This window comes from Ischnura elegans, chromosome 9 (genome assembly GCF_921293095.1).
Source record: "Ischnura elegans chromosome 9, ioIscEleg1.1, whole genome shotgun sequence".
NCBI classification, from domain to species: Eukaryota; Metazoa; Arthropoda; class Insecta; order Odonata; family Coenagrionidae; genus Ischnura; species Ischnura elegans.
This window is the reverse complement of record NC_060254.1, coordinates 82,454,694-82,479,021: the sequence shown is the minus strand read 5'-3', so window position 1 is coordinate 82,479,021 and position 24,328 is coordinate 82,454,694. Positions and strand designations below refer to the sequence as shown.

The 24,328-nt window shown below is 38.6% G+C and overlaps 1 protein-coding gene across 2 annotated transcripts in view; it reads right to left on the bottom strand.

Moving 5' to 3' along the window:
• The window catches only part of LOC124165419, a 261,201-nt gene that overhangs the window by 216,959 nt on the left and 19,914 nt on the right, over positions 1-24,328 (bottom strand). For both annotated transcript variants that reach the window (XM_046542825.1, XM_046542826.1), the window contains exon 2: positions 21,223-22,837. In XM_046542825.1, the coding sequence (XP_046398781.1) occupies positions 21,223-21,331 (109 nt within the window). In that variant the 5' untranslated portion in view covers positions 21,332-22,837. The remainder of the gene's footprint in view (positions 1-21,222; positions 22,838-24,328) is intronic.

Here is a 24,328-nt window from a genome sequence, read left to right as displayed (position 1 = left end):
ATTCTCCATGATATGATAAAATTTCATTTGAGTAATAATAATGTGCAAGAAAAAAAGGAAGAGGCGTAAAGAATCCGCAAGAAATAATCTCCATATCTATTCCGCTAGTTTGCGTTTGCACAAGGCTGACTCCGCAGACCTTGTAACGCAATGTGAGCCTTGAATAAAGCATGAGACAAGCATGAAAGTTTAAACCCGTGACGGCGAGTTGAAGCCCTTGAATCAACCGATAGTGCAGTGGTTAAACTCTTAGTAAACAGCCGGCAGATATTGAAAAGGGAATTTTCCATCCATCATCTTCTAATAATTAACCACTAGTTCCTGTCTGCGTAAATCACGCACGAAATAGATAAATTTTCCTAACAACTCCGGTTGAAAAATAGTCCAAAGAACTCTACGAAGGATTGGCCGCGTACGCGAGCATATAGCACACATAAAAGTGCCATAGAAATAATCATAACTTTTGTTTATCTCTTACAATGCTTCTTCCCTCATTCATTTTCAACAAAAACTAAGACTGTGTGGAAAATTTTCCTCTTGATTTAATTTACGCTATCAATAAAAGTTCAAGTAAATTGAAACACGAGGACAAACACTTTCAGAAAATTCATTATTTGCATGAAAAACTGAAGAAACCACCAAATTACTCTTAGAATTCGAATTTTATTATTATATTATCGCCTATAATTATGAAATTCGTGTAAATAAACAAATTTCGACTGTCGCTATGATTTCAAATATTTCACTGAATACATTAAAATTTCTGTAATACAAATAATTCTATTCTCGTCTATAATGACTACCTGGCCTGGGAAATCATTGGGCATCAGAAATTCAAAGGAAAACTAATTATCGCTACTTTGCAAATGCTCAGGTTATTTTAAAAGATGCTTCTCATACTAATAGTTCCGGTGATATTGCTTACTTTTTTATCCCCAATTTGTTAACTGCCTGAGTAATTGAAACCTTACTTAAAGCTTTAACAGTTATGGAAGATTCAATGTAAACACCATTAACACCATTGTACCAGCCGTTATATAGTTATAACACTGGTCATACTGGACAAGACACGGGCGGGATTTGGGGGAAAAGGTTATTGACATTTAATAATAAAACATCTTCACGGTATAAAGCATTCAAAATTCACAAAGCTGGAATCATGCGGGATATCTCTGATTTATTGGTGGTTAAGAAATCGATGTGAAAATTGGTCATATAGCAATATATTCTAAAATCCTCTTTGAATGCGTAATTTTCTTTGGTTTACACAAGAATGAAACATCAAAACATCATGTGGTTCCTATAGGTATATAAATAACCCAGGAATTTAGTAGGTATAGCCTAGTTTATTTTAAAATTGCAACACATCAACGAACGAGCAAATCACGAACTGAAAACTTCCCATGAATGGTTTCAGAATGAGCAAGTTTAAACTGGAGTTTGACCAAGAAATTCATTTATTCTCTCTCTCATTCTCGTCTTTAATATTACCGAAAACCTTTTCCCACTATCATAATCTCTGTAAAAATTCGAAGGGTCTGTTTACACTCCTACCATTATTAGCTGAAAGAGTTTGCAAAGAGACTCATATCAGTGAACAAATCAATCATTTTCGTCCTGCATGCGTGGACAAGTCCATTAGGTAGTTCGCAGTGGAGCAGTTAGGCAATATAACATTGATTTTTTGATAAAATCACCTCCGCCATATACGTAATTAATTGAAATTCGCTTTTAGCACTCTTTGAAAATTCATTTTAAAGTAAGCACAATGAATCTAAAATGTTTGAAGATATTAAGTCTTCCGGAAGAGAAAATTTTCGTTTCGTCCACAATTTATTCTCTAAGCGCGACCTCTCAAAAGAATTACCGATATTACGCAGACACTTTCCTACATTTAGTTTGCGGTCTATCTGAAAATGGAAATTTTCAATTGGAATTTATTTTGCTTCAAGAATGTTTTGCATGTTTGTTGTAAACTTCACCCATAATTTAACGTAATTGTTGCTAAACTATCCATAAAAACAAAGGAAGATAAATTATCTATAATAAATTATCATCCACTTGTGCAATTTACAAGATAACACAACATGTAATTTTATATTTGAACGTTAAATATTTAAGAGATCAGAAAAAACAATACATAAATGCGTTATTAAGGTAATTAAAATTAGTAAATGAAATGTTGAATCCTATTTATTATATATTTTAGATTAACATAATCATTTAGGGATTGCTTAGCTTATATAGATAAATCCAAAGATTAAGCTATTAATATATGTCATTATGTGATAAAAATAACGGTGGAAATATGAAAGCAAAGACCTTTTAGTAATTCACTTTTGAATTGATTCAATGCATATGTTACGTGTACTCAATCTAATTAACAGAATCTATGAACGGTAGAATATCGTTAATCCTGTCTTTTCATTCTGAATAGTTTACGCGAAACTTTCGTCCCCTTCAAAGGATTTTGAACACAAGTACAAACCGCATGAGGATGATTTCAAGGGAACATGTAGGACAGCAGCACTCAGTCCTTCAAGGAACATGACCTAGAAAATTCTCAACATGGCTGTCGATTTGAGGAAACTTTCGGAGGAGTAACAGAGGGGATAGCGGTAGAGGAAAGTAATTGGTAGGAGGAGCTACCAAGTGACGAAGTCATGTTGAAATTGCAGGTCGAAGGTTAGTGTGCAACGAGAAGGAAGATAATAAACTTCATAAATTTAATTAAGGGAGTTGAGCCATATTTAGTGATTTTAAAAACAAAGAAGAGGTTGCAATCGGTGGGGCTAGCATATTTCAACTTTTATGATAACCTACACAATTTTTCAAATAACTTTTAATGATAATTAATGCTCACCAGCGTAGACGTTGATTTTAGAATTGTAAAAGCCTTCAGACAAAAAGTATAAATACTTTGGCCCCATCACTCCTCCAAAAGAAATCGATTCATTCCTCTAATTTAAAACGGTTTCTTCAACATGGTCGGAAAAAGTTATTATTTTGGTGGCCAAATATAATTTCGTTAAGTTGAGACACCGGAATATTCACCGAATAAATAAATTCATTTAATTATTCTCTTGCCATCAATCAAGTGTAATATACATTGAGTATAACCTGTAATGCTCAAAAATTCCTCAAACGTTTTTCCATCGTTGCCACCAAAATGTAGGCCAAAGACCTTAGACCACGAAATCACGTACAAGAACTGTACTTATGCATTTTTTTCTATTATTCCCAAGCTACGATTTCTACTATCGACCCTTAGCAACGATTTTTTCTCCCACAACTAAGTGCTCACATTCCCCAGAAGAGTGCTTCGATGTTTGAATAGAAAGCCTCGCAAAGAAAATGCAGTGAGCTTGGACCGAAGGACGCATAAACGTCGGAGCAGCTGGCTGCGTTTCTCCGATGCGGCGAAGCAGATGGTCAATATATGAAACTTTAGGCGCCGGTCAGCGAGATTCCATTTACCAAAATAGCGAAGTTTCCGAAGAAAAGTTTAAAGAGCACGGCTAAAAGTACTTTTAGCGTTATTGACTCGCTTTAAAGAGCAACAAACAACTAGGGTTAACGCCACTTTTTTTCAATTGCATTTAATGAAAACGGGTTCTTTACAAAGATTCCGCTGCTTTTAAGCTGCGACTTAGAATAACTGCGAAACTTAGACCTAACGTTTACAAAATGTTCGCAATTAATACGAGCACTTACAGGCTCAATTTTCTGAAAGGATGTTCATTAAAAAATTCATTTTTGAAGCTGCTGTTTACATTGTATTGGAATAAAAACTATTGTCGAGATGAAAATAATCATTCACATCACTACATTGATATTATAGCAAATATATATTGATGTGGCTACACGATAGTTTCTCGTCAACTACGAATGCTGGATTAAGGAACAAGTTCGAAGTTTTGGGATTCTGTTCACCATTATCGTCATAAGTTTACTAAAATAAGATTGGTTTGACCCAGCTCTCCATTCTTATATATGTGTTCGTAAAATCGCGAAGCGTTCCTCATTCTTTTGGTCTTATCCGTGTCCGTTTGGCTTTATCCGGATGAGATCATTATTCTTTTATTCTATTATTGTTTCTTTTAAATTATAGTACAATTCTGGATAGTGCCATGTATATCTTTGCTAATGAATGAGCTTTTGTGGGATAACTGTTTGTTTAACATGCGTGCTGTTTATTTGTGTTCAATCCTGAATGTTACTAGAACCCCCAATCATGGATATTTCAATGGTCTATGCATCCTTTTAATTCTCTATTCAATTAAATTTTATCATTTGATTCTGTAATAACCTGTGGACTTTTTTGTAGTTAATTATTTTTTGCTATTTATATGTTATTATTCTATAACATAAGTTTTGAGTTTTTCTTATGATAATTATGTGTAATGTGATGTAACTTGGAAATGGGTAGGCAACACTCTCGAATAAAATGTTGCGATTATAAATAATGTATAAAATAAACTTTAGACGACATTCTCGAAAAAAATAACATGAATACTTACAGTGTGATTATTCACCTAAAACATAAATGGCACCTATGGCACTGAAATATAAGGAATATCCTATAATCAGACCATTTTGTTAAGAAGACGGAATGCATTCATAATTGCGTGTTCTGAATGCAATTAAAGATTATTTTATTTTGTGAGACTGAATTTATTTCAAAACCATAATTCTCATTTAAATATATCTTATCGCAAAAAGCTAAATGATTCGTTAATTACGCCTCCATAGGTACCTACATCAACCATTTGCGTCTACATTTCTAGGTATTCAATTATAATTGAGTAGTCTATCTAATGGCCAGCTATACAGACGTACCCACATAGACGTTAAGTTAATAGAGTGGTAATATTGCGGGAGACTGCATGCAAATAGAGCTAATCCTCCGGAATGCGACTGGAAGGATGGTGGTGTTAACAGCTTGTACCTTCATGCGACGTCGGCTCGTCTAAACACAGTCAACGGATGCAAAAAACAAATTACAGCGCAGGGCTCAACAGCATTTACAGAAGCCCTAATACACCCACAAATTTCATTTGTCAAACAAGATATAACTCCTAGGTGCACATTAAAAAGAAAATACTGCGGCGCGGCAGAGCAAGTAGCACATCGGGAAAGACGAGAAGGGCGGTTTGAGTTTTGACTGGGGTTGGGGGAACTCTATGCAAACAGAACGCAAAACGGAATGACAAAGGAAGCGGTAAATAACTCATAAGAGACGCGGGGACTAGCTTAGACTGTTCGCTGAATTGTACTACTACTATAGCTGACTTTAATTTTACACGATTTAATCAGTTTTCCTAGGTCAAAATTAGGTTTTTCAAATTTTTCAAAAAAATGAAATCCACCCAAAAATAAACATTCATCATACATGTAGTTACAACTAAATGATGATATTCCAAAAAATCTCGGTATTTATACTTGATCCTCTCACAAGAAAATATCTCATAAGATGTGCGAAGAATAGTTGCGAGCTTATGCGGGAGTGTTCCTTGCATTGTATACCTTATATTTCTCGGTTATATCAGGTTTAACATAATTATTTCGAAATTAATCATGAAATTAATTTTTTAAATACGGTTTTATCATGTCTCCCAGGTCAAAATAAAGGTTTTTCAGATTTTCAAAAAATTCTATCCATCCAAAGCACATCCATCATGTATTTATTTATAGTTAAATGAAGAATTCCCAAAAGCCTTGGGCTTCAATACTTTATCCTTTCACAGTAGTAGGCAGTAGATAACTCATAAAAGAAACACCGACTTGTTCCCAGTGTTCGCTGAATTGTAGACATCATATTGCGCGATTTTATCAGGTGTTTCTGGTGAAAATTAAATTTTTGCAGGCTTTTTCAAAATCCGTCCATCCAAAATCACTGATAATGCATGTATTTATAGTTAAACATAGAATGTCCAAAAGCCTTGGTCTTCAACATTTTTACTTGATCCTCTCACAGTAGATAGATAAGAATATATAAAAAGCAATATTTAGAGGAAGGAAAGCACAAATGTTAGAAATTAATCGTAAAGTCGTCTGTGTCATTTTACATTTTCTAATGTTATGGGTAATATATATTATTCAGGATTTTTAGCAATGCGTCAGCAGGGCAACAGCATGTATTAGAGTCAGTTTAACTTTAGGCCGTCCTGAAAAAAGCATTCGAATTTCTTTTGGGTGTGAACACCAAATTGTTTTATTTTTCCATCGTATATCCACGTCAGATAAAATTCCATTCATCATTTTACATTTCGTTGGAAACTATATTTCTATATTTCCCAAGCGTTATTTTTTACAAGGTAAAGGTTTATGCAATACATGCACATAAAATAAAAATTAAAAGAGTAGAATTGGTTTTCTTTGTAACAGAAACATCTGGCACATCAGTGAAAACTTTTTACGTTGAGTATTACCATTCCATTTTTAAAATTAACTCATTCACAAACTAGTGAAACTCAAAATTTAAATTTAAAAGGTGTTAATAGTAAAATTGCCCAAGACCTAAATATCATTTATACATAATCATCTACGGATAATCATTCACATTTGACCTTTTATATTTGATAATATAGATGGTTATATCGAAAAAATCTAACTATACCTGCTCCTTATGAAAATCGAATATTCTAGAAAATAATCTATGGTAGCATGTCACTAATTCCTACGGCGAAGTTGTTGGGTGAGTATAAAAAATACGTATTATTTGGTAAGCAATTTTTATATAATAATAAAATAAATGAAGCATACCTATAAAAGGAGGACTAAGGTGAAAACTTAGAAATTTGTCCTATTGAGCAAGTTTGTGGAAAAATATTACAAACAAAAAAATGCCAGTTGCACTAATCTGCTATTTTTCAACTTAATGGTAGGCAAAAAATCAAATGGGAAAAGTAGCAATTATCCCAAAGGTTGACAGAAAGATGAAAGATTTCTCTGACGAGTGATTAACTACAGTGAAAGCTGGAGCATTGGGAAGAAATATGCGACAGCACTGGTCAAATGGGCTCCCAAGTTTTATGAGCCGTGGGAAGTTCATATATCCAAAGAGATATGAGGAAAGGTTTATTCTGATAAAGTTCCATTCCCTCTCGCAGTGACAGACATGAACCGCAGGCGTGGCTTTCAGCGATACTCGAAAATTTTAGCTGGCCGTTCATTTGATTTCGTGAATTAATGCCTGGAATAATCCTTTCTCACTTTCTAACTTAATTATAACCTTAATTCATAGCGTGGATTTTAAATAAAATTATTTATAACCTTTCCAGGAGTTTTAGGTGGCACACTAGATTCACAAAAATTCTAAATGAAAATATTTCTTATTATCTACGCCTGCATACTTTCATATTTTTTCGTTATTGGAAGAAATTGCTTATTCATTTGCTTTCATATTTTTTCTCAATTGTCGTCCATCCTTGTCGCACTAATATCCAAACCCTCTTGGCAGAAATATGATTGAGAAAGAAAAAGCCTACTTTTAGCTGTAGCCTTTATCCTGAATAGAACAAATTATTGGATTCCAATAATAGCCTTAGAAATGGTACGGCTTTTTGCTCGAAAATCGTGATGACTATAACGAATCTAGTTATCGTTTGATCCAGAAAACTTCCGAGTGCATACAATAAAAAATTGTGCAGTGAATTGAATTTTTATAAAGTGCCTACATAGATAATTAAATTTTAACCTATTTGAGCATTTAACTGTAGAAGAATGCAGTAATCACTTGAAATGTATTTTGATATAAAACATGCAAAAATATCTTCGGAAAATGAGGCATACATTAAAATTTTGGTGGTAAATCGCTGCTCCACCTGGACACAAATTAAACTTGGCATTACTAAAACTGTCAAAATAAGTTCTATGAACAACAGTTGATCCAAAGGTGAGTAAAAAAATCAATCGTCAAACTAATTTTTATGGAGTTGAATCTGAAAATGTTCAATTTTTTGTGTAGATTGCTGGAAGTGCATGTGATTGTGCAAAAAGTGAACAGTAAGGCGTTATCATATAAACTTCAATTCGACAACGAACTCAACTGAGACGCGCAATGTCACGCAAGTAGAGATAAAAATAAAACAAGCATCAAATAAGCACACTTTTAAGAGTGATTACACGCTGTAGATTCATCCAAAAGGAGCTAAGTGAATGAATATTGTGTTCACGGAGTTTAAAAAAAGGGTTAATTTAAAGTTAAAACCTCGTCGCATTTACATAATGTTTAGTGCAGTAATTTTACTCTCAGAAATGTAAAATTTTTTATCTTTGGGAAATAAAATGTGTACTACACACAAAAGTCAAGAATAATTCTTTTTATTAGTGTAGTGCCGACAAAATCTGTTTATCTTTGTGAGAGGCGAAAAAAAATACTTCTAAAATGTAATGCGCCCGGGAAAAACGGAGTATTTGGCGTAAAAGTGTCATGAGTATGGAACATTTTCCACCCGTCACCACAATAGGCGACGCTATTACTGGAATTGCCCCCGGTGAGATCAAACGCGATTGTCCTCTTCTCGCGGACGGCAGGGTACTTTGTGATTGCCGATTCTGGGGAATCATTGTTGAGCCGGCGCGGGGCATTGGCCCGCAGTCGGATAAAGCCGTTCTTTCAGCGAGGTGTGCGATTCTGTCACGACGTTATCTCCTCATACAAACTGTACCCATTGGGTGCGACACTCCAGCGCCAGAATCGATGCTAAAGGATTGGCCATCACCGGTCACCTCCTCGGGGTGAGGCCTTGTTCACACACAACTCCTCACCCTTTCCACGAAGACGACATACACGGCAGTCGCAAGTTTGCTCAGTGAATGCGGTTACTCATTAATTCCGGCGACCTATCTGCCCTACCGTAAAGCAGGGATCAGGCAGAGGAATGCTTATGATAACCGGTCTCCGGCATAATCTAGTTGAAACAAAATGTCTGGTTTTCTCGAGACACTTATCTGTCCACGCTGAAGACAATCACAGGGTGAGCCGCTGAAATGTTAGAGAAGTATCAATTCACCCGATTAACAACTTGAGAACAATTACAGCATATTATTCACCGGAACCAGAAGTCTTTTTTGGCAACAAGTTGCTGCTGATCGGGTGAATGGATCCATCTCATACGTTTTGTCAGTTAACTTAGCTACCGTCAACCCGTTTCAACCCGAAAGATTTTATCAGAATGAACTGCCGAAACTTTGGAGAAGGAACGTTTGGAAACATGAGAGGGATTTCTGGTTTAAACATTCGAACACGGAAAAAAAATCGATTGGATCATTCCCAAATAAATTTCCATTATTGAGGCCCTCCATTTCTGCAGTTCAAAAATGGTATTTACTATCAAAACTGTGGTTATTTTCCTTTTATATAATGGTCTTACTATATATATACATAAACTTCTATGCATAATTGCCGTTCACTTCGAAGCATTTCTCTAATCGCTGCACCAGCTTCTTTAACCCCTCTGCATAGAAGCTAGCCGTCTGAGAGTTGTACCTACAAATGGACAATGCCGTTTCTGGGTTACTCTCCGGTTTCGAAACGTCGTCCATACGGCCACTGTAACAAGTTGATTTCACGGCACCATCATCTCAAATTTCCTTCACTAATAACTGTTGGTACATAAACTAGGCGTAACTCCCGGTAATTTTCAGCATCCGAAAATCGTTTTCCAAACAAAATCATATGACAGAACGCAATTTACTGCTGGCGGGATCAATGATTGTTGCAGGCATCGTTGTTTGCCAGTAAAAGACTTCTAAAACAAAGCAAAGGCTGCTATAGCTTCTCGATGAATCAGTAGATGCCGAGATAGGAGTAAAACTGTGTTCTGAAGCGCTACTATTTAAATATAAGCGAACGCCCCTTACTTTATGAATGTGACTCGTAATATGAATAAGATGCCACACTAATTACTTCACAGGTATATAAAAAAGAAAGCCGTAGTACTATTTTTTCTCAATATTGTGATCTAATGAAGAGTTTTCTTCAACATATTTCCTAAAAATGGCAAGCTATGAATGATGTATTCATATCTTGCAAAAAGTTATTAATGGAATATTCAATATTACTTAAATTTCTAAACGAGGGAATAAGGCAGAATTGAACAGACGAACGAAGTCTAACAACACAACGAAGCGTAAAAATAATTTCAAAATTCCATATAAAATTAATGCTGTACAGATAAAATTATAAAGCGCTTACATTTATTACATTGAGGTGGTTCCATGACCTCATTCCAGAGACGACGAATGAAATAAATTCTAACAACTTACACACATATTTGCGAAGAAAATCAACTGATTTGGGCGTTACTTGGTGGAACGATGAAATGTTCATGGTGAAACAAAACTCAGTACTATTCCACAAACCCTTATATTAACAGTCTACTAGTTTCGACGTTTATACCGTCATTATCAAGACTAAATAATCAAGAAGTTATTCTTGATAATGACGGTATAAACGTCGAAACTGGTGGACTGTTATAATAAAAGTTTGTGGAATAGTACTGAGTTTTGTTTCACCATGAACGTTACACATATTATTTTATAAGTTCTCTACCTTATTTATTTCAACGTCCTGTTTTTCAGCGCGCACCACAAGTCTTCCATCGACGACTAGTCGGAGCTCCATCGCATCTGAGTTTGAGAAACCGCTACGCATTGATCATTAATCAGCCCTGGTAATGGGTTATCAGAGCAAGAGACGGGCTAGGCGAAAACAACCGCCCGACGGTGGAGCCCCTTGTCGGCTTAACTCTCTGATGAGCACTTGCAGCGGCTGAGGAGGAAACATTCTCTGGAGAGGTCGAAATTCCAGCCCTTATTACCCCGGGAACACTAAGTTTCGCTAGTGCAGCACGGAACCAACGAGTGAACCAAACGATGAAGTGCCGAAGTGTACGCGGTGATTTGTTTGAGAGGTGTAACAGGATGGGCCTTTACTTTTCTGCTACAAGATGAGGCTTAGCAGTCTAGTGGTGGTACTTAACTGAAAACTATACGTATAGATGATAACCTGACCTTTGGGTCGAAGTTAAGTTAGATGTGAAAGTTCAACCAAACGGCGAAAGAGTACAAAATAAGCAAGCATATAAAAATAAATAAGCGAATCCGTTATAGCAACAAAAACTCGCTTAATCCATCGCGATAATATAGTTTTTTTATTCGATGATAATTAAATCTCTCATGTTAAAACCGCTCATTCCCGAATGTGTGATAACTTTTTTCTCCCTGAGAAGGCCCTTTTGTAAAAATACTGATTAACTGAATTGATAACTCACCTTTCTGTTCAGGTTAGGAACCAGTAGATCGATACCAGAAAGATCAGTGGGATACAATTCAATGATTAGATTTGTAGCAAGCATTAGCTCGACAAGGGGGTGAGTTTTAGATTAAATACCACCAAAACTTAGAGAAATATTGTCGAAATCAGAAATTATAATTTTCATACTTCATACATGCTGAGACGAATGAGCGAAATTTTGTATTAAAATGGGATAGTAAGTTCGAGAATATATATAATCAGTGGAGAAAAGCATGGTATCAGTCAAATTTTTATGTGTAAGTTAATGCATATTAGATGTCTCACTCATAATTAAAAACGTGCATGTGTAATTAGAGGAACATGGCTAAGAATAATTCTTCGTTCTCCACGCTCTCACTACACTTTATGATAATATTTGATTCACGGGTGTACTGAGAAAATCCTCTACAGCAAAAACCATGACTTGGATCTATGTTGCTACGATAGATCAAAATTCATCGCTCCTGAAAATGGAACGCTTGTTGTAATTTGCAGTTAAAATATATGCCGGGCTTGGATAATCTTGTTGGTACTACGGTTGTTAATAAATTTATAAGATAGAGGTAGTTACCGGTAAATTCCTTCAAATTAGAAACAGTATTTCGAACCCTTATTGCCACAAAAAGTATATTCCAAATTAAAACGTTTATTATATAACGCAGTATTATGCATGCATGATTTAACACTTTCCCGGCGGAAAGAAAGAATAAATTCTCTCGGGTTCTGGCACGGGTAAGAAAATCTGAGGCAGCCGACGCTTCGGGCTCTGCCTCGTCAAAGTTTTTGGTTTCCCGCACGAAGTGGGAAAATGTGTAACATGTTACAGAAAAAAGGTGAGCCACATGGTGGGGATAGGTAGTTGAAAGGATGGGCTGCGACTGAATCTGTAACATGTTACTTGTGGATATTTGGCTCTGGACACTGGAAAACAAATGTTACAAGTAACTTGTTACATATAACATGTTTATACAACATTTTAAACAGTGTAAATGCACCATTAGATTTCCTAACCCGCGCGCAAACCAGAGAGAATTCATAGCATTACGTACGGTGCATAAAGAATATGAGAATATATGATGAGGTGACTGTAACACGCTATTCACCTTGGTTAGACGTACTGGCGTCAAACCAATCTTAGGATTCTCAAAGCACTGAAGGAACAAGTGACTTTGTACGCAGTCACGCGCACGGGTGCAAAGTTAAATACACCAAAGGATGAAGTTCGCCATGAAAAAATATTTGACTTAGCCGGGATTCGAACCCGGATCTCCCGATTGCCGGTCAGACGTGCTACCAGTTACACCACCAAGCCCACCAGCAAGGCTTGGTGGTGTAACTGGTAGCACGCCTGACCGGCAATCGGGAGATCCGGGTTCGAATCCCGACTAAGTCAAATATTTTTTCATGGTGAACTTCATCCTTTGGTGTATTTAATCTTAGGATTGTTGACTAATGATATTGATGATAGACGTACTGGAGCTACATTTCATAATTGAAGAGGTGAGAAGCAAACGGGTGCAAGTGATTTTTTTTCTCAACAGAATAAGGTATAGTTAATTTTTAGAAGATTTACACAAAAATTGGTTGCCAAAGCATACCAGTGAGTCTAAGTTCTATGCTGACATAGAGTGGAAAATCAGATACACTATATCAAATATCTAATTCATCTAGTTAGTTTTCTATACCTAATTTCTGTACCTAACCATAAAAAGAAATAATTTGTACCCCTCGCCTTCCAAACCCCTCAATTAATCTGGCGGGCGAGTAAGGTTGCAAATTTCTCCTCGCCAGACGTCCCAGCAGAATCCATATCGGTAGTGACTAGCACGGTTCACGGCTCCGCAAAACACACGTCGCGTGGGTTGGTGCTGCTCAAGCTGCAGTACAGAGAGGAGACGGCGGCCGCGTGGGTGCGGCAATGTGGGCGGGCGACAATGGGAGCATGAAATCGGAGCTGATCTGATATGATATAAAAGACCGCTTCGGCCGCGTCGGTTTTATTCGAGCGGATTCAATGGTGCGGCGCAAGGAAGCGCTCCGCTCTGAAGAGGAGCCGCACTCCGGAGCGGATGGGATCGGAGCGGAGCGGAAGGCGAGGCGGGAGAGACCGTAGGCGTCCTCCGCTTCCTCACCGCAGAATTTCCTGAGCGAAGGCATTCGCGGAGTGCCAGGAAGGCAAATACCGTTTGAAGGGTGGGTTGCCGACCGAACGGCGCGCGTGAGCTTATTAGAGTAACACTAGCGCCGGATAAAATGAAGAGAGAACCAAGGCGTCTATAGGAACTCTGTTTGGTGAAAGTGCAACATTGTTCTAGTCTGAACAGCAGCATGAAATCAGAGCGTATTGGGATTAGTATTGGTAACAGAACGGATAGGTACTTCCAGGTCAGACAGGAATGATACACGCAAAAAAATAAAAAAATAAATAAATCCTCAAATGTAATGTTGAGACTTGCTAAAAGACTGGATTTTCTCGCAAGAAATAATTGAAAATTTATTTTGATGTTCTTTATTTAAAACACTGATGCATCATTTACTGCTTATTACTTTTTTATTGGCATACATTTTGTTATTTGATGGTGGCTCAATTATGGCCCTATGACCTAGGCGACCACCTAAAGCTCCTTCTCTTTCTTATTTTTGTATTCAGATGTAAAAACAAAATATAGGAGTAAATAAATTATTATTATGATTTTGTTTTCACAGCAATTTTGCTGGTTTTAGGCGAGGCACGGGTATCACCAAGTACTCTCGTCTTTTTACTCTGAGTTGAAAAATTTTCTGACAATCCGACATGCAATTAAAATTGCTGCTTTTTGTATTTTAATGAACACGTTTTTCGGCAGTCCAATAGTTTTAACACCTTGATGGATTAAATTAGGCACTACTCCCGTGGCAGAGATTATTATTGGAATTATTTGTACTTTTATTTATTATTATTATTATTTTAAGAGCTCACCAGGGAAACATTTTAGACTAGGAGGGTTAACCCACTGACTCATTGTATTTAAAAGTCATGTATATAAGTTAATATACTACATAAATAAGAAGAAGAAGTTGGAGGGAGACTATTTTAATTTAAAACATGATTTTTCCTCCGCGGACTTTTTTCCCCTAGGAACTCTTCGATGACAATTTGCTGAGCAAACGTTTACCAATCGTTAATTCATTTAAATCCCCCGCTACCACACTCTTTGAGGTGAAATGTGGGATTGTCTACGTATGTAGAGGTCAAACCATCGTGGGAAAAATTCCACCTCCCTCATACTTCGTAACGCTGGTATTTATGGAAATATTAAGGGATTGGAAGGGGCACTTGACGATTTGACATCATGGGAGGACGACCACGGCAGCTGACGATTTTATGTGCGGCAGAGATAAATGCTTCACTCTAAAATTAGATTCCCATTGTGATAAGCCAGACCGAATTTCCCATTTATGCAATGGTTGTGACAAAACTCGAATTCAAGGTGAAATTAGAGTTCCCGAAGCATCTCTTTCTCATTTGCGCGGTTCCCGAAAGATCGAGCGAATCGCTGAGGGGTCAATGCGGTTCCATTTCCAGCCAGAAAGTCAGCCAACGCCAATTCAAGTCCAAAGGCATGAAATGGCTCCATTCTGGACCGAAGGACCGCCGAGTCAGCCCGCCTTATAGAACCGATTGGATAGTTGGCTGACTGCTGTTGACGGCGCCGTAGCGGATGATGGAGTGGTCCGTGGCGGGTGGGAAAGGCCTGGCTCCATTGGGGATGGGAGGAGGCAGAGGGGGCCTGTGCTGATCCCCAGACGGGAGCAGGGCAGCGTGCAAACGCTTCCCCCGGCCGCGAAAATTGGAAGGGCTTACTGATAATTACTCCCCAATCCCTTCAAACACTGAATCAATAATTCATCTACATCTCCATGCCACCCACCCTTGCGAATCGGTTGTTTTTGGACAGGCCGAGTTCGAGGCGCTGGCGATGAAGAAATGAGGAAACGGAAAAAATGGAATAATGGGGTAAAAAGAAAGGATGGGAAAAAAAAGTTGAAGATGGATATTGGGGGATTTCAGTTCCGCTCATCTTTTGTTTTCGCCATAAATTTTGCATAGAGAGGAGCTCCAATTATCCCTTATAGACACCTTATTTTATTCCATTTTTTTGAATATCAAATACTCTAATTGCTTGCTTCTAAAGTAAAAATGAATTAAATTACGAAGTTTAAATATACTAGGACTAGTCACTGTGATAACTGAACCCGCAATACACGAATTGCGTAAAGGAAAAAAAATCATTCTCCTAGACCAGGAATCGAACTAGGGACCAGGCAAACACTTTCTCAGGGATTGATATTGTCCACTAATTTCCACAGCCTCGGTGGCTTAACGGGCTTAAGCACTCGAATGGATATCGGTGGATCCGGTTTCGATTCCCTGTCAATACGGATAATTTATTCTCTGTGGAATTTTCACACAGTTTGTTAATTACGGATAGATATGCAATCATAACTATGCAAATTCCTCCAGTACTTTTTAACCTTCGAAAAATTAAAATAATTAGTAACTTGGCTTAGCAATGGACAGAGCATGATGGTGAAGTTTTTTTTACCAATGTGTTATAGTAGTTCCAGTCGTGTTTGGCAAACTTCGAAAGCTTCTCATGATCACTGCTGTGAGCAGGTGTCAAATACTAAATTATTGCGAAATTTTGTTAATACTCTGATATCCACTGAACAAATTCCTAGATTTCTGCGGTATTTCTAAAAAGATGTTGGAATTTCATTTCTATGATTTCATAACCTTAACGAGCCCTTGAAGATCTATAACTCCATGGAGGATACTAAAATGGTCATCACTTGCACTCGAACTAAGGTCCTCAAAATGACCGTCAAGCTCAATAGCCACTACATCTACCAAACAGAATTGAACTTTGGGATTTTCCATAAAAAATAAGGGCGCTTCCCTAAGTGTCATTACATTAACTCTTATGCTTCTGAGGCTTTCTCGGGATTTCTACCAGAGTGAGTGGAAACGCCTTCCTTCTGTATTTCGAATAATAGCCCTAATAGAATACCCAGATCAATAAAGACACTCTTAAATTGAGCTGCAGAAAAGATGGATATAACCTTCTACCCTGACTTAAGGGAAACCAAGGGGCGCTGTGAGTACCAATTATCAAGTCATCAGAACAGCACATATGTTCTACATATTTCACTTGACAAATAAATATTATCCTTGCCTCACTGAAAGCAATAACAATGCCTTAGTATCAACTGCAGGCTAAAATTTTCATAATATTGTTCTCATTCACTCAGTGCTTCAACTCGGAGGCTGACTCACTCAGGTTAGGGTAGAGCCGTAAGTAAGGGAATCGGGTAGGAGTGGTGGCTAGAATGTTGGCTTCTTGCTGGGTAAAAATCCTGGCAATGGCAGAGAACTTTCAGACTCCTGTTCTTTGCTTGGATTAGGTGTGGAGATCACCTCAAGGGCGGCACTCCGTCCGTCGAATGGGACGTTGAGGTGTGTCCTCTTGGTGCCTTTTGTTAAGAGCAGGCTAATAATGACGTCGTTTTCTTTCCACCCTGCCCTTCCCTCATGGCGAAAACTAACTACAGCAGTTGGTTGCCCAATCCAGATGCTCAAAACATGAACCCAAATATGTCTAAGCATAGCATATTTTGGGTTGAAGGCTTTGTTTCCTTCGCTCAAAACACCTAGCATCACGAGAACTTCTACTTAGGAGTAATCTAATGCCTTATCCGGGTTCGAACCCGCGATCCGTCGGACAGCAATTATGCGCACTATCTCTAGATGCTTCTCCATCTACCTTGATCTTCAAATGGGTCCATTCCACCGCTAAACATATTAAATATGGTCACATCACTTAACAATCAGTGCTGCTATTAGTTTATGCATTCACCAACACTCCAACTACTCACACCACATTTTCATTGTGCTCAAAGTCCATCGCTTTAAATACCACTATATCAATAACCAATATGATTTCTTTCTAATTCTCCTTACCATTACACTCTCCGCACTACTAAAATTTAAATAATTTCCAAGGGAAAGAAAATGTGTTTGCATACAACTACCGAGCTTTTATTTAAATCTGTTATACGAGCGAGTTGAAGAATGCTTAAGAAGTTCACAAAACTTCATAAAGTATTTTAAATTGGCAGAGTGCAAAGGTTAAATAGATGTTAATGAGTGCTGGTAAAGGGAGGAACATAGCCAATTAGCGTGAGAAAATCAGAAGGGAGGTTATGAAAAGAGCTGAGTTGCGCAAATTATGTTACATTTATGGCCATGAAAAGTTTTTTGATATGATTTAACTATCCAAAAGTAATTATATCCCTACTTTTCTCAGACAAAGCTCATAACTTCATAGAATATTCAACAGCACTCACAGATAAAGACTATTCCGTAACTACACCCATTAATACTGGTGGTATTGATATATCATACTTATATATTTAAAATGTTTACTTTTCGACCATCGCTTTGCTCCTTGATAGTAAAAAATATGAGCATATGGATCACAGGAAGGCGTAACGAAATATCACACGAACAAAACGTTTTGCATTTTTCTCCATCGTAAGTGCATGTTGCCGAAGTTTCAGCTATGAAATGCAAAAGAATAAAAAAATATCCATCAAGTAACACTCACTTCACAGTACATCAACATAACAAGTCTCGTGTAAAGTCAGACGCTGCGCAATACGAGTCTTGCAGCAGGAACAGACGAGCTAGCAATCGTATCTTAATCCTCTTACCCTTTCGACGAAGTGAGTGAGCTATTGGACGGAGAATTGTCCTCCGGGTTGCGACTGCCTCAGCGCTGAGTTGAATGCTCACGGGAAATACGCGCGGAGGGAATGGCGGAAACAAGGGCCATTCTTTCGCAGAGAAGAGACGGCGCGCTGAGGGCAGGACTTGAAAAAATACATCCGATACCTCTTCTGGAAAGCTTACATCCACTTTGTAGGAATGAGATGGTTCTGCTACTCCACACACACCACTATTCTTTCCACTGCACCTACTCTCTCTGTGATGTCGGCTATTCAGTGTTTCTCGTGGCGATTATTTAAACAAAATCAAAGGATTTAAGACCAGTTTCACACTTTTCATATTTTAAGTCAATAAGAAGTATCTCGACCAATTCAACATGTTTTTGTAAACCAAATATGAATTTCTTTGCAGTTTTTGCTCCAGAATAAATTAGAATTCAACTAGTTTTAAAGGTTACCGTAGAACCAACGAGTTAAATTAAACTTAACTTATTTTTTATCCTAACTAACGTTCAATTGAAGCTCAAGATAGACTTAATTATTTAACTTTCAATACATATATGCAAAATCTACAATCCGATTTCGTTTAATATTCAATTGATATTCCGCAAACGAACGGCATCAGATCATGTTTTCCGACGAGAATTCACTAAATCAAAATTTTCGTAAAAATCTCATATTCAATTCAGATATTATATATTAATTTGTATGATGATCACTCGTGAATTTCACTATATTCATTTGACAGAATAAAATGGAACCTTTCTAGAATGAAGCGTAGAAATATTTCATTTCAGCAACAGGATTTAAGAGCTTTCATCGAAACGTTTCAAAGGTCAATGGATCAATGTTTCATAATCGCAATACCTCGGACATATCGGAAAAGAGGAATTCCGATATCTTCGGATATTATTCTCTGCATGAATAATATGAAACGGCCACATTCCACGGAAACGAATCGATATTTACTCGAGAGTCTTCCTCGGCGTCATCCAGGAGTGAATAGAACATCAAAGCGCTCCCCACATCTAAATATAATGCGAATCCTCTCGTACCCCCATAAGGGCAAGCGACAATGGGTGATACAGCGTCACCCTAAACTCTAATCGTCAACTCGGAATATTGAATTCTCTACAAAAGGAATATGCATGTGGTCTTTATGCTCAAGATCCTAGCAATATACAATAACCTTTATGATTCATTTGTCCAGCTCAATTTCTTCCGTATGGTGTTTTCTTTATTTCTCCAGCAGTGAAAGATGCGCTACGTATATTTAAAAAATAACATAAAATCTGGTTCCTCTAATTGAGTTTTCAAAGCTCTGACTTCATTATAAAAAGGGGCAAATAATGAAACTTTTCAACACAGTACTTTTTAGCGTCGTATATTAACCAAAGAACATTTGATTCTCAGTGTGATTTTAAATATTCTAATTTAATATGTCCACACAAAAGAAGTTGAATCACGTAAGAACAGTAAGCAAGCGTATAACTTTGAGTCAATAATTTCAGTAACATTTGAGCTGCAATTTTACGTATAAAAGAACCTCTTATTTATCGCATTAAGTATGAAAGCTGTTAAGAAACAGACATGGCCAGCATAGGTAATAATATTGAGTACGCCTAGAAATGTTAGAAAGCCATCGCACTGCAACATCATACATGAATTTTTACATATTTCGCTGCGTATTATCGTGAAAAGCGAAGTATAAGGAAACCTTACAATTTCTGCAACCATACTTTCGCTTAGTCGTATACAACGAATCACGCCTTAGTAAGCGGATTAAATTACTTTTTCGTGCTGCGGTTCACCGTTGAAAAATTATCTCCCACCTCTGGTTTCTTACAATCACTAACTGCAAAGCTCTAATATGACGAAACACGATATCCGAGACAAATCCTTTACTCACTTTCATCGTCAGCCTTTAGGTAACATGTTACGTTATTCAATGAAAACATCTTCAAATCACCCCTACATTTCACTTTGATAAAAATCACAATACGTTCATGAGAAAGTGTCACGTTTAAAAAGCACACGGAAAATATCTTATAGCCTCCGATTTCGACTTTTCACTCCGTTTTACCCAGCGAGAGGAGAAAGGAAGGCTGTCTATTGTAGCCGCGAAAACGACAGAAAATCCATTGAAATGGAATCACACCTTCCCATCAAACATTGACGCATATTTCATTATTTTTTTGTGAATAGAACAGCCCTCGCTATGCGTAAATTCCTTTTTGTTGATTTCTATGAGCATGAAGGTGAATAAGTTATTTCACCGCAGTTAAATCAAAAGGTAAGGTAAAAAATATACTTATTAATTATAAGAAATCATCTTCCTCAATACCACAGTTGTGTTAGTCATAGCGAAATAATAATCGAATAAATCTGGTAAAGATTCTTTCGAAAAATTCTGTTCAGTATTTCTTCTGCCATGATTTCAACACGAAACATATGATCGTCAAATCACAGATTTTCGATTGGAACACTCGAGATAAAAATCGTGAACAATAATTCATCGATTTAAACAGCGCCAACAGATAAGACGCCAATGTCCGATGTTCTGATAGCAAGCTTTGCCTAGATGATCTCTTCGTAGACGACATTGGCCGAGAAAGTCGTAGAAAATTGGGCTCTGAAATGCTAGCTTGGATGCTATACCGCGGAAAATCTTCATAAACCACCTTAAAATAGATAAAAAATGAACTCGTGGTGGCACTTGCAGATTATCTATACCTACATATCTCCACGAAGGGCGTCTAAAAAGGCGCATGGCAGGGGCGTTAGGACACCAGCTGTTTACACCTAAAAAGCAAATATTCAAACCAAATTACGAGTAGCATTTATTTAAGTCCCCTACGGTGCGAGGAATAACGAAATCCCATAACAATCGGATGAGCAGAATATCTTTCTCAATTCGCTTCTGTCGGATCTGGGCATATAGAGAAGGCTCAAATATGATGCTCTCCGTGTCACTCTTAAAAATATTCACTCTCCATTGCTACAGCAATCCAAACCTAGCGCGAAACCTCTGTGTCTGAAGTGGCTTCCAGCCTAATTTGCTTAACATCAGCGTAACGCTGTCTGCAAGTCCATTGCAGTGCCGTAGACAAAATCCGATTTCAGATAGAGACGAGTAGAAAGCATATATTCACCTTTAGCGGATCCACCATCACCCTCTGCAGCTCCGCCCAGCATCACCGCGACCAGCACCACAACCCACCAAAGACGCTGCATCGTCGGCGAGACTTCCGTGGCCCGCATTGTCGATGACCCACTGTTATGGGCACCTATCCGGGGACGGAGGACCCCACTTTGCAGGCCATTACTCACGGGCCAAAATGAATCCACTGATCTCTAGAGATTGGCTCTGTCCACCCTCTTACAGGGCCACCGTCGCGATCCAACAGAAAAACGTTCACCAGGAGAATGGGGCAATAACTCACTCGCACTGTTTCACTCACCACATAGAATGTCCGTCTCACGTTCGTTCCTCGGCCGTGGGAACCCTCGCGCACGGCGAGAAAGGACACGAAAAGGGAGAAAGGGGTGGTAGAAGGGCGCCCAGGGAATTGGGTCGCGTGCCTGCACTACCACTGTCCCGGCCTGAGGGGGCCGATTCGTCCGTAACCGCAAGAAGCGGGTGCGCTCGCTGAAGGGTTTCCACCAGCGGCGGCCTCCTTGGGAAGGAGGGCGGTGAGATTGCGTGAGGAAGAGGTGCCCACAGTCACTAGGGCAGATCCTTGGGGTTTATCCAAGCTCAGAGGATTATGTTGATTTGGGATTACTTTTGGTGGAAAATGCTACTCGTTGGATACACACTTCACCTTCGTCGAAGCTCAACAAGGACACCTTCTAGAAACCATCCGGATTCTTTGAGGTACCGTTGGACTAGTTTGGCGAGGCTTTAACACTTTATAGTATGGGTGTCACGGGACGAAACTTAAACAAACTTTCACTCGTTCTATAGCGAAACTCAACTCCGGGGTTTTCAGCAATTGTCTGATAAGGTCAACCAGGACACCGTACAGAAAGCTTCGAGTATGTATTTATCGCACGCTGGGGGAGTTTTAATTATTGGAAATGGTCTCTAGACACGGCGAAACTGAATCAAACGGTCACTTTAGCGGACACTGTCCAGACAGCCTCGAGTATCCTCGTAGTCCTTGGGATAACGATGGTGGAGTTTCAACAGTTGGAAATGGTCTCTGAACCCGACGAGATTAAAGGGAACGGTCACGGTACCTTAGAGCTGAACTCCAGAGGCCTTCCAGAGATCGGCCGGCGAGGGTCCCGAGGAGTTCACAGAGGAGCGGCTGGCCGCCCGCCCGCTTCACCAAATCGCTCGCACTCGCTAGTTCGACCGGCGATCGATATCTCTACGTCGACTGCCGCCTCGGCCGCCTCAGCCGCCGCCGCCGCTACAGCGAAAGAGGAGACGCGGACGGAGGGGTAAGAAGGAAGGGTTGGATCGGCACTCCTCCCTCTTGGCCGGATCGTCGTCCCGCCGCCGCCGCGTGGCGACCACTCGTGCGCGCCACGCGGCGTCACTCCTCCGTGCGACCTACGTCATTTGACTGGCGATGGCATTCGACCGGCCGCATTCGCTCCAACTCAGCTGACCGATGCAATGCCTTTGGTGGATGGGCTGGCGTTCTTCGGCGGAGCTCAACCAGATGACCTTCCGAGAACCAGAGGATGTATTTAACCAGAGTTCAACCAGATGACCTTCCAGGAAGGGTGTATCCGCTCTTGATCTTCTATGAAACTCTATCAAAAACAATTTCAATGCTAATAAGTATCTTTGCAGACAAAGTTATTTACCAAATAGGGTTAGTTTAGGTGGGAAATACCATTCATTCAAGTTGACAGTGCACTCTAAGCTTTCCTCGAGTTTTACCAATAAACCTTACAAGAATCAAAGAATCAATCAATTTCAGAACTTTTGGACGAAATCGGAGGATATTTGCCAGTTAAAAGTGGATTCGGTGTCCACAAACCACTTATGTTAGAGCTCTCACAAGTATCTTTACATTTCCACAGGCATAGCTCAACTCAGAGACTTTTCATAGTATTTTTTTGCTGGTTGAGAGGAGTTTGGTGGGAAACACAAAGGAAGCTCAAATTATAGCGTCCCTGCTTCTCGTTTATGGTTTTCTCAAGATACGTTCGAATAGTAACTAAGATTTAGCAGTCCAATGAGCTATTGACAGCGATATTCGCTTGGCTGAAGTAGTATACGGTAAGTTGCATAACTTGAGTAGATACGCCCTCGCTTATGGGTCAACTTAAGTCTAGAGACCTTTCAGATACCAGCGAGAAACATCAGTGAGGAGGAAAGACGAAGGTCATATATTGGATACTGTGCTCAGTGGCAGTTGCAAGTTGAGCGGATGAATACTTGCTCTACAGCGACCTCAGTCACAAAACTTGATCATGACGTTGAAGAAATTGCTGGCTACATAACCACAATCCTGTATAAATAAGAAAGCTTAAAGTTGTTGTATACTTTTCTTTCCTTTTTCCATTGTCAGTTCAGAAAATCAAATAATTATATTAGCAAATCCTGAACTGATCCATAAATAGATGAAATAAAAAAACGTGTAGCACGGAGAACGATTAAACAAAGCAAGCCATGAGTTCAGCGCTGATGTGTCGACAGGTAAAATATGCAAATTAAATAAGTGAAATATTTATTACATTAGCATGTTTCTAAAAAGTATATCGATAAAAAATCAAGTTTTTATCCTAACACTTCACTGAAAGTCTTGTAAAAAGGGGATAATTTTTGTTCGCTGGCTTGTAAAAATTTCCAAGACGAAGAAGAGTTTAGTGACGGCACTGTATTTCACGTACTTTCTTTTCCCTGATGTTGGCTGGAGTTACGTCGCTTACTACTCATGAAGCTTCACTCTCGCAATGTCAACCGTCGCAAAGAGAGAGGATGAGTAAGTGCTGCGAATCATAATGAAATGTAGAGATGTGTTATTTTTTTACTTTGGGAAAATTTTCAGAAACTTTTTCACAGTTGCATCATATTCAATTTTAGATAAATCAGTATTGAATGGAATCGAAAAGATTATTGCATGTCAAGGGAAAGGCTTCATACGAGTCTGGCCTCATGGCCGATTGGAGGTAATCCTAAGGTAAGGCAATCGCTTAAATTTTGGAAACGATATCGAATGGCAGACCCTTTGACTCAACCTCCTATGACCACAAGTGACAACAGTAGGAGAAATTTTAGTTTGAGAGAAACACGTC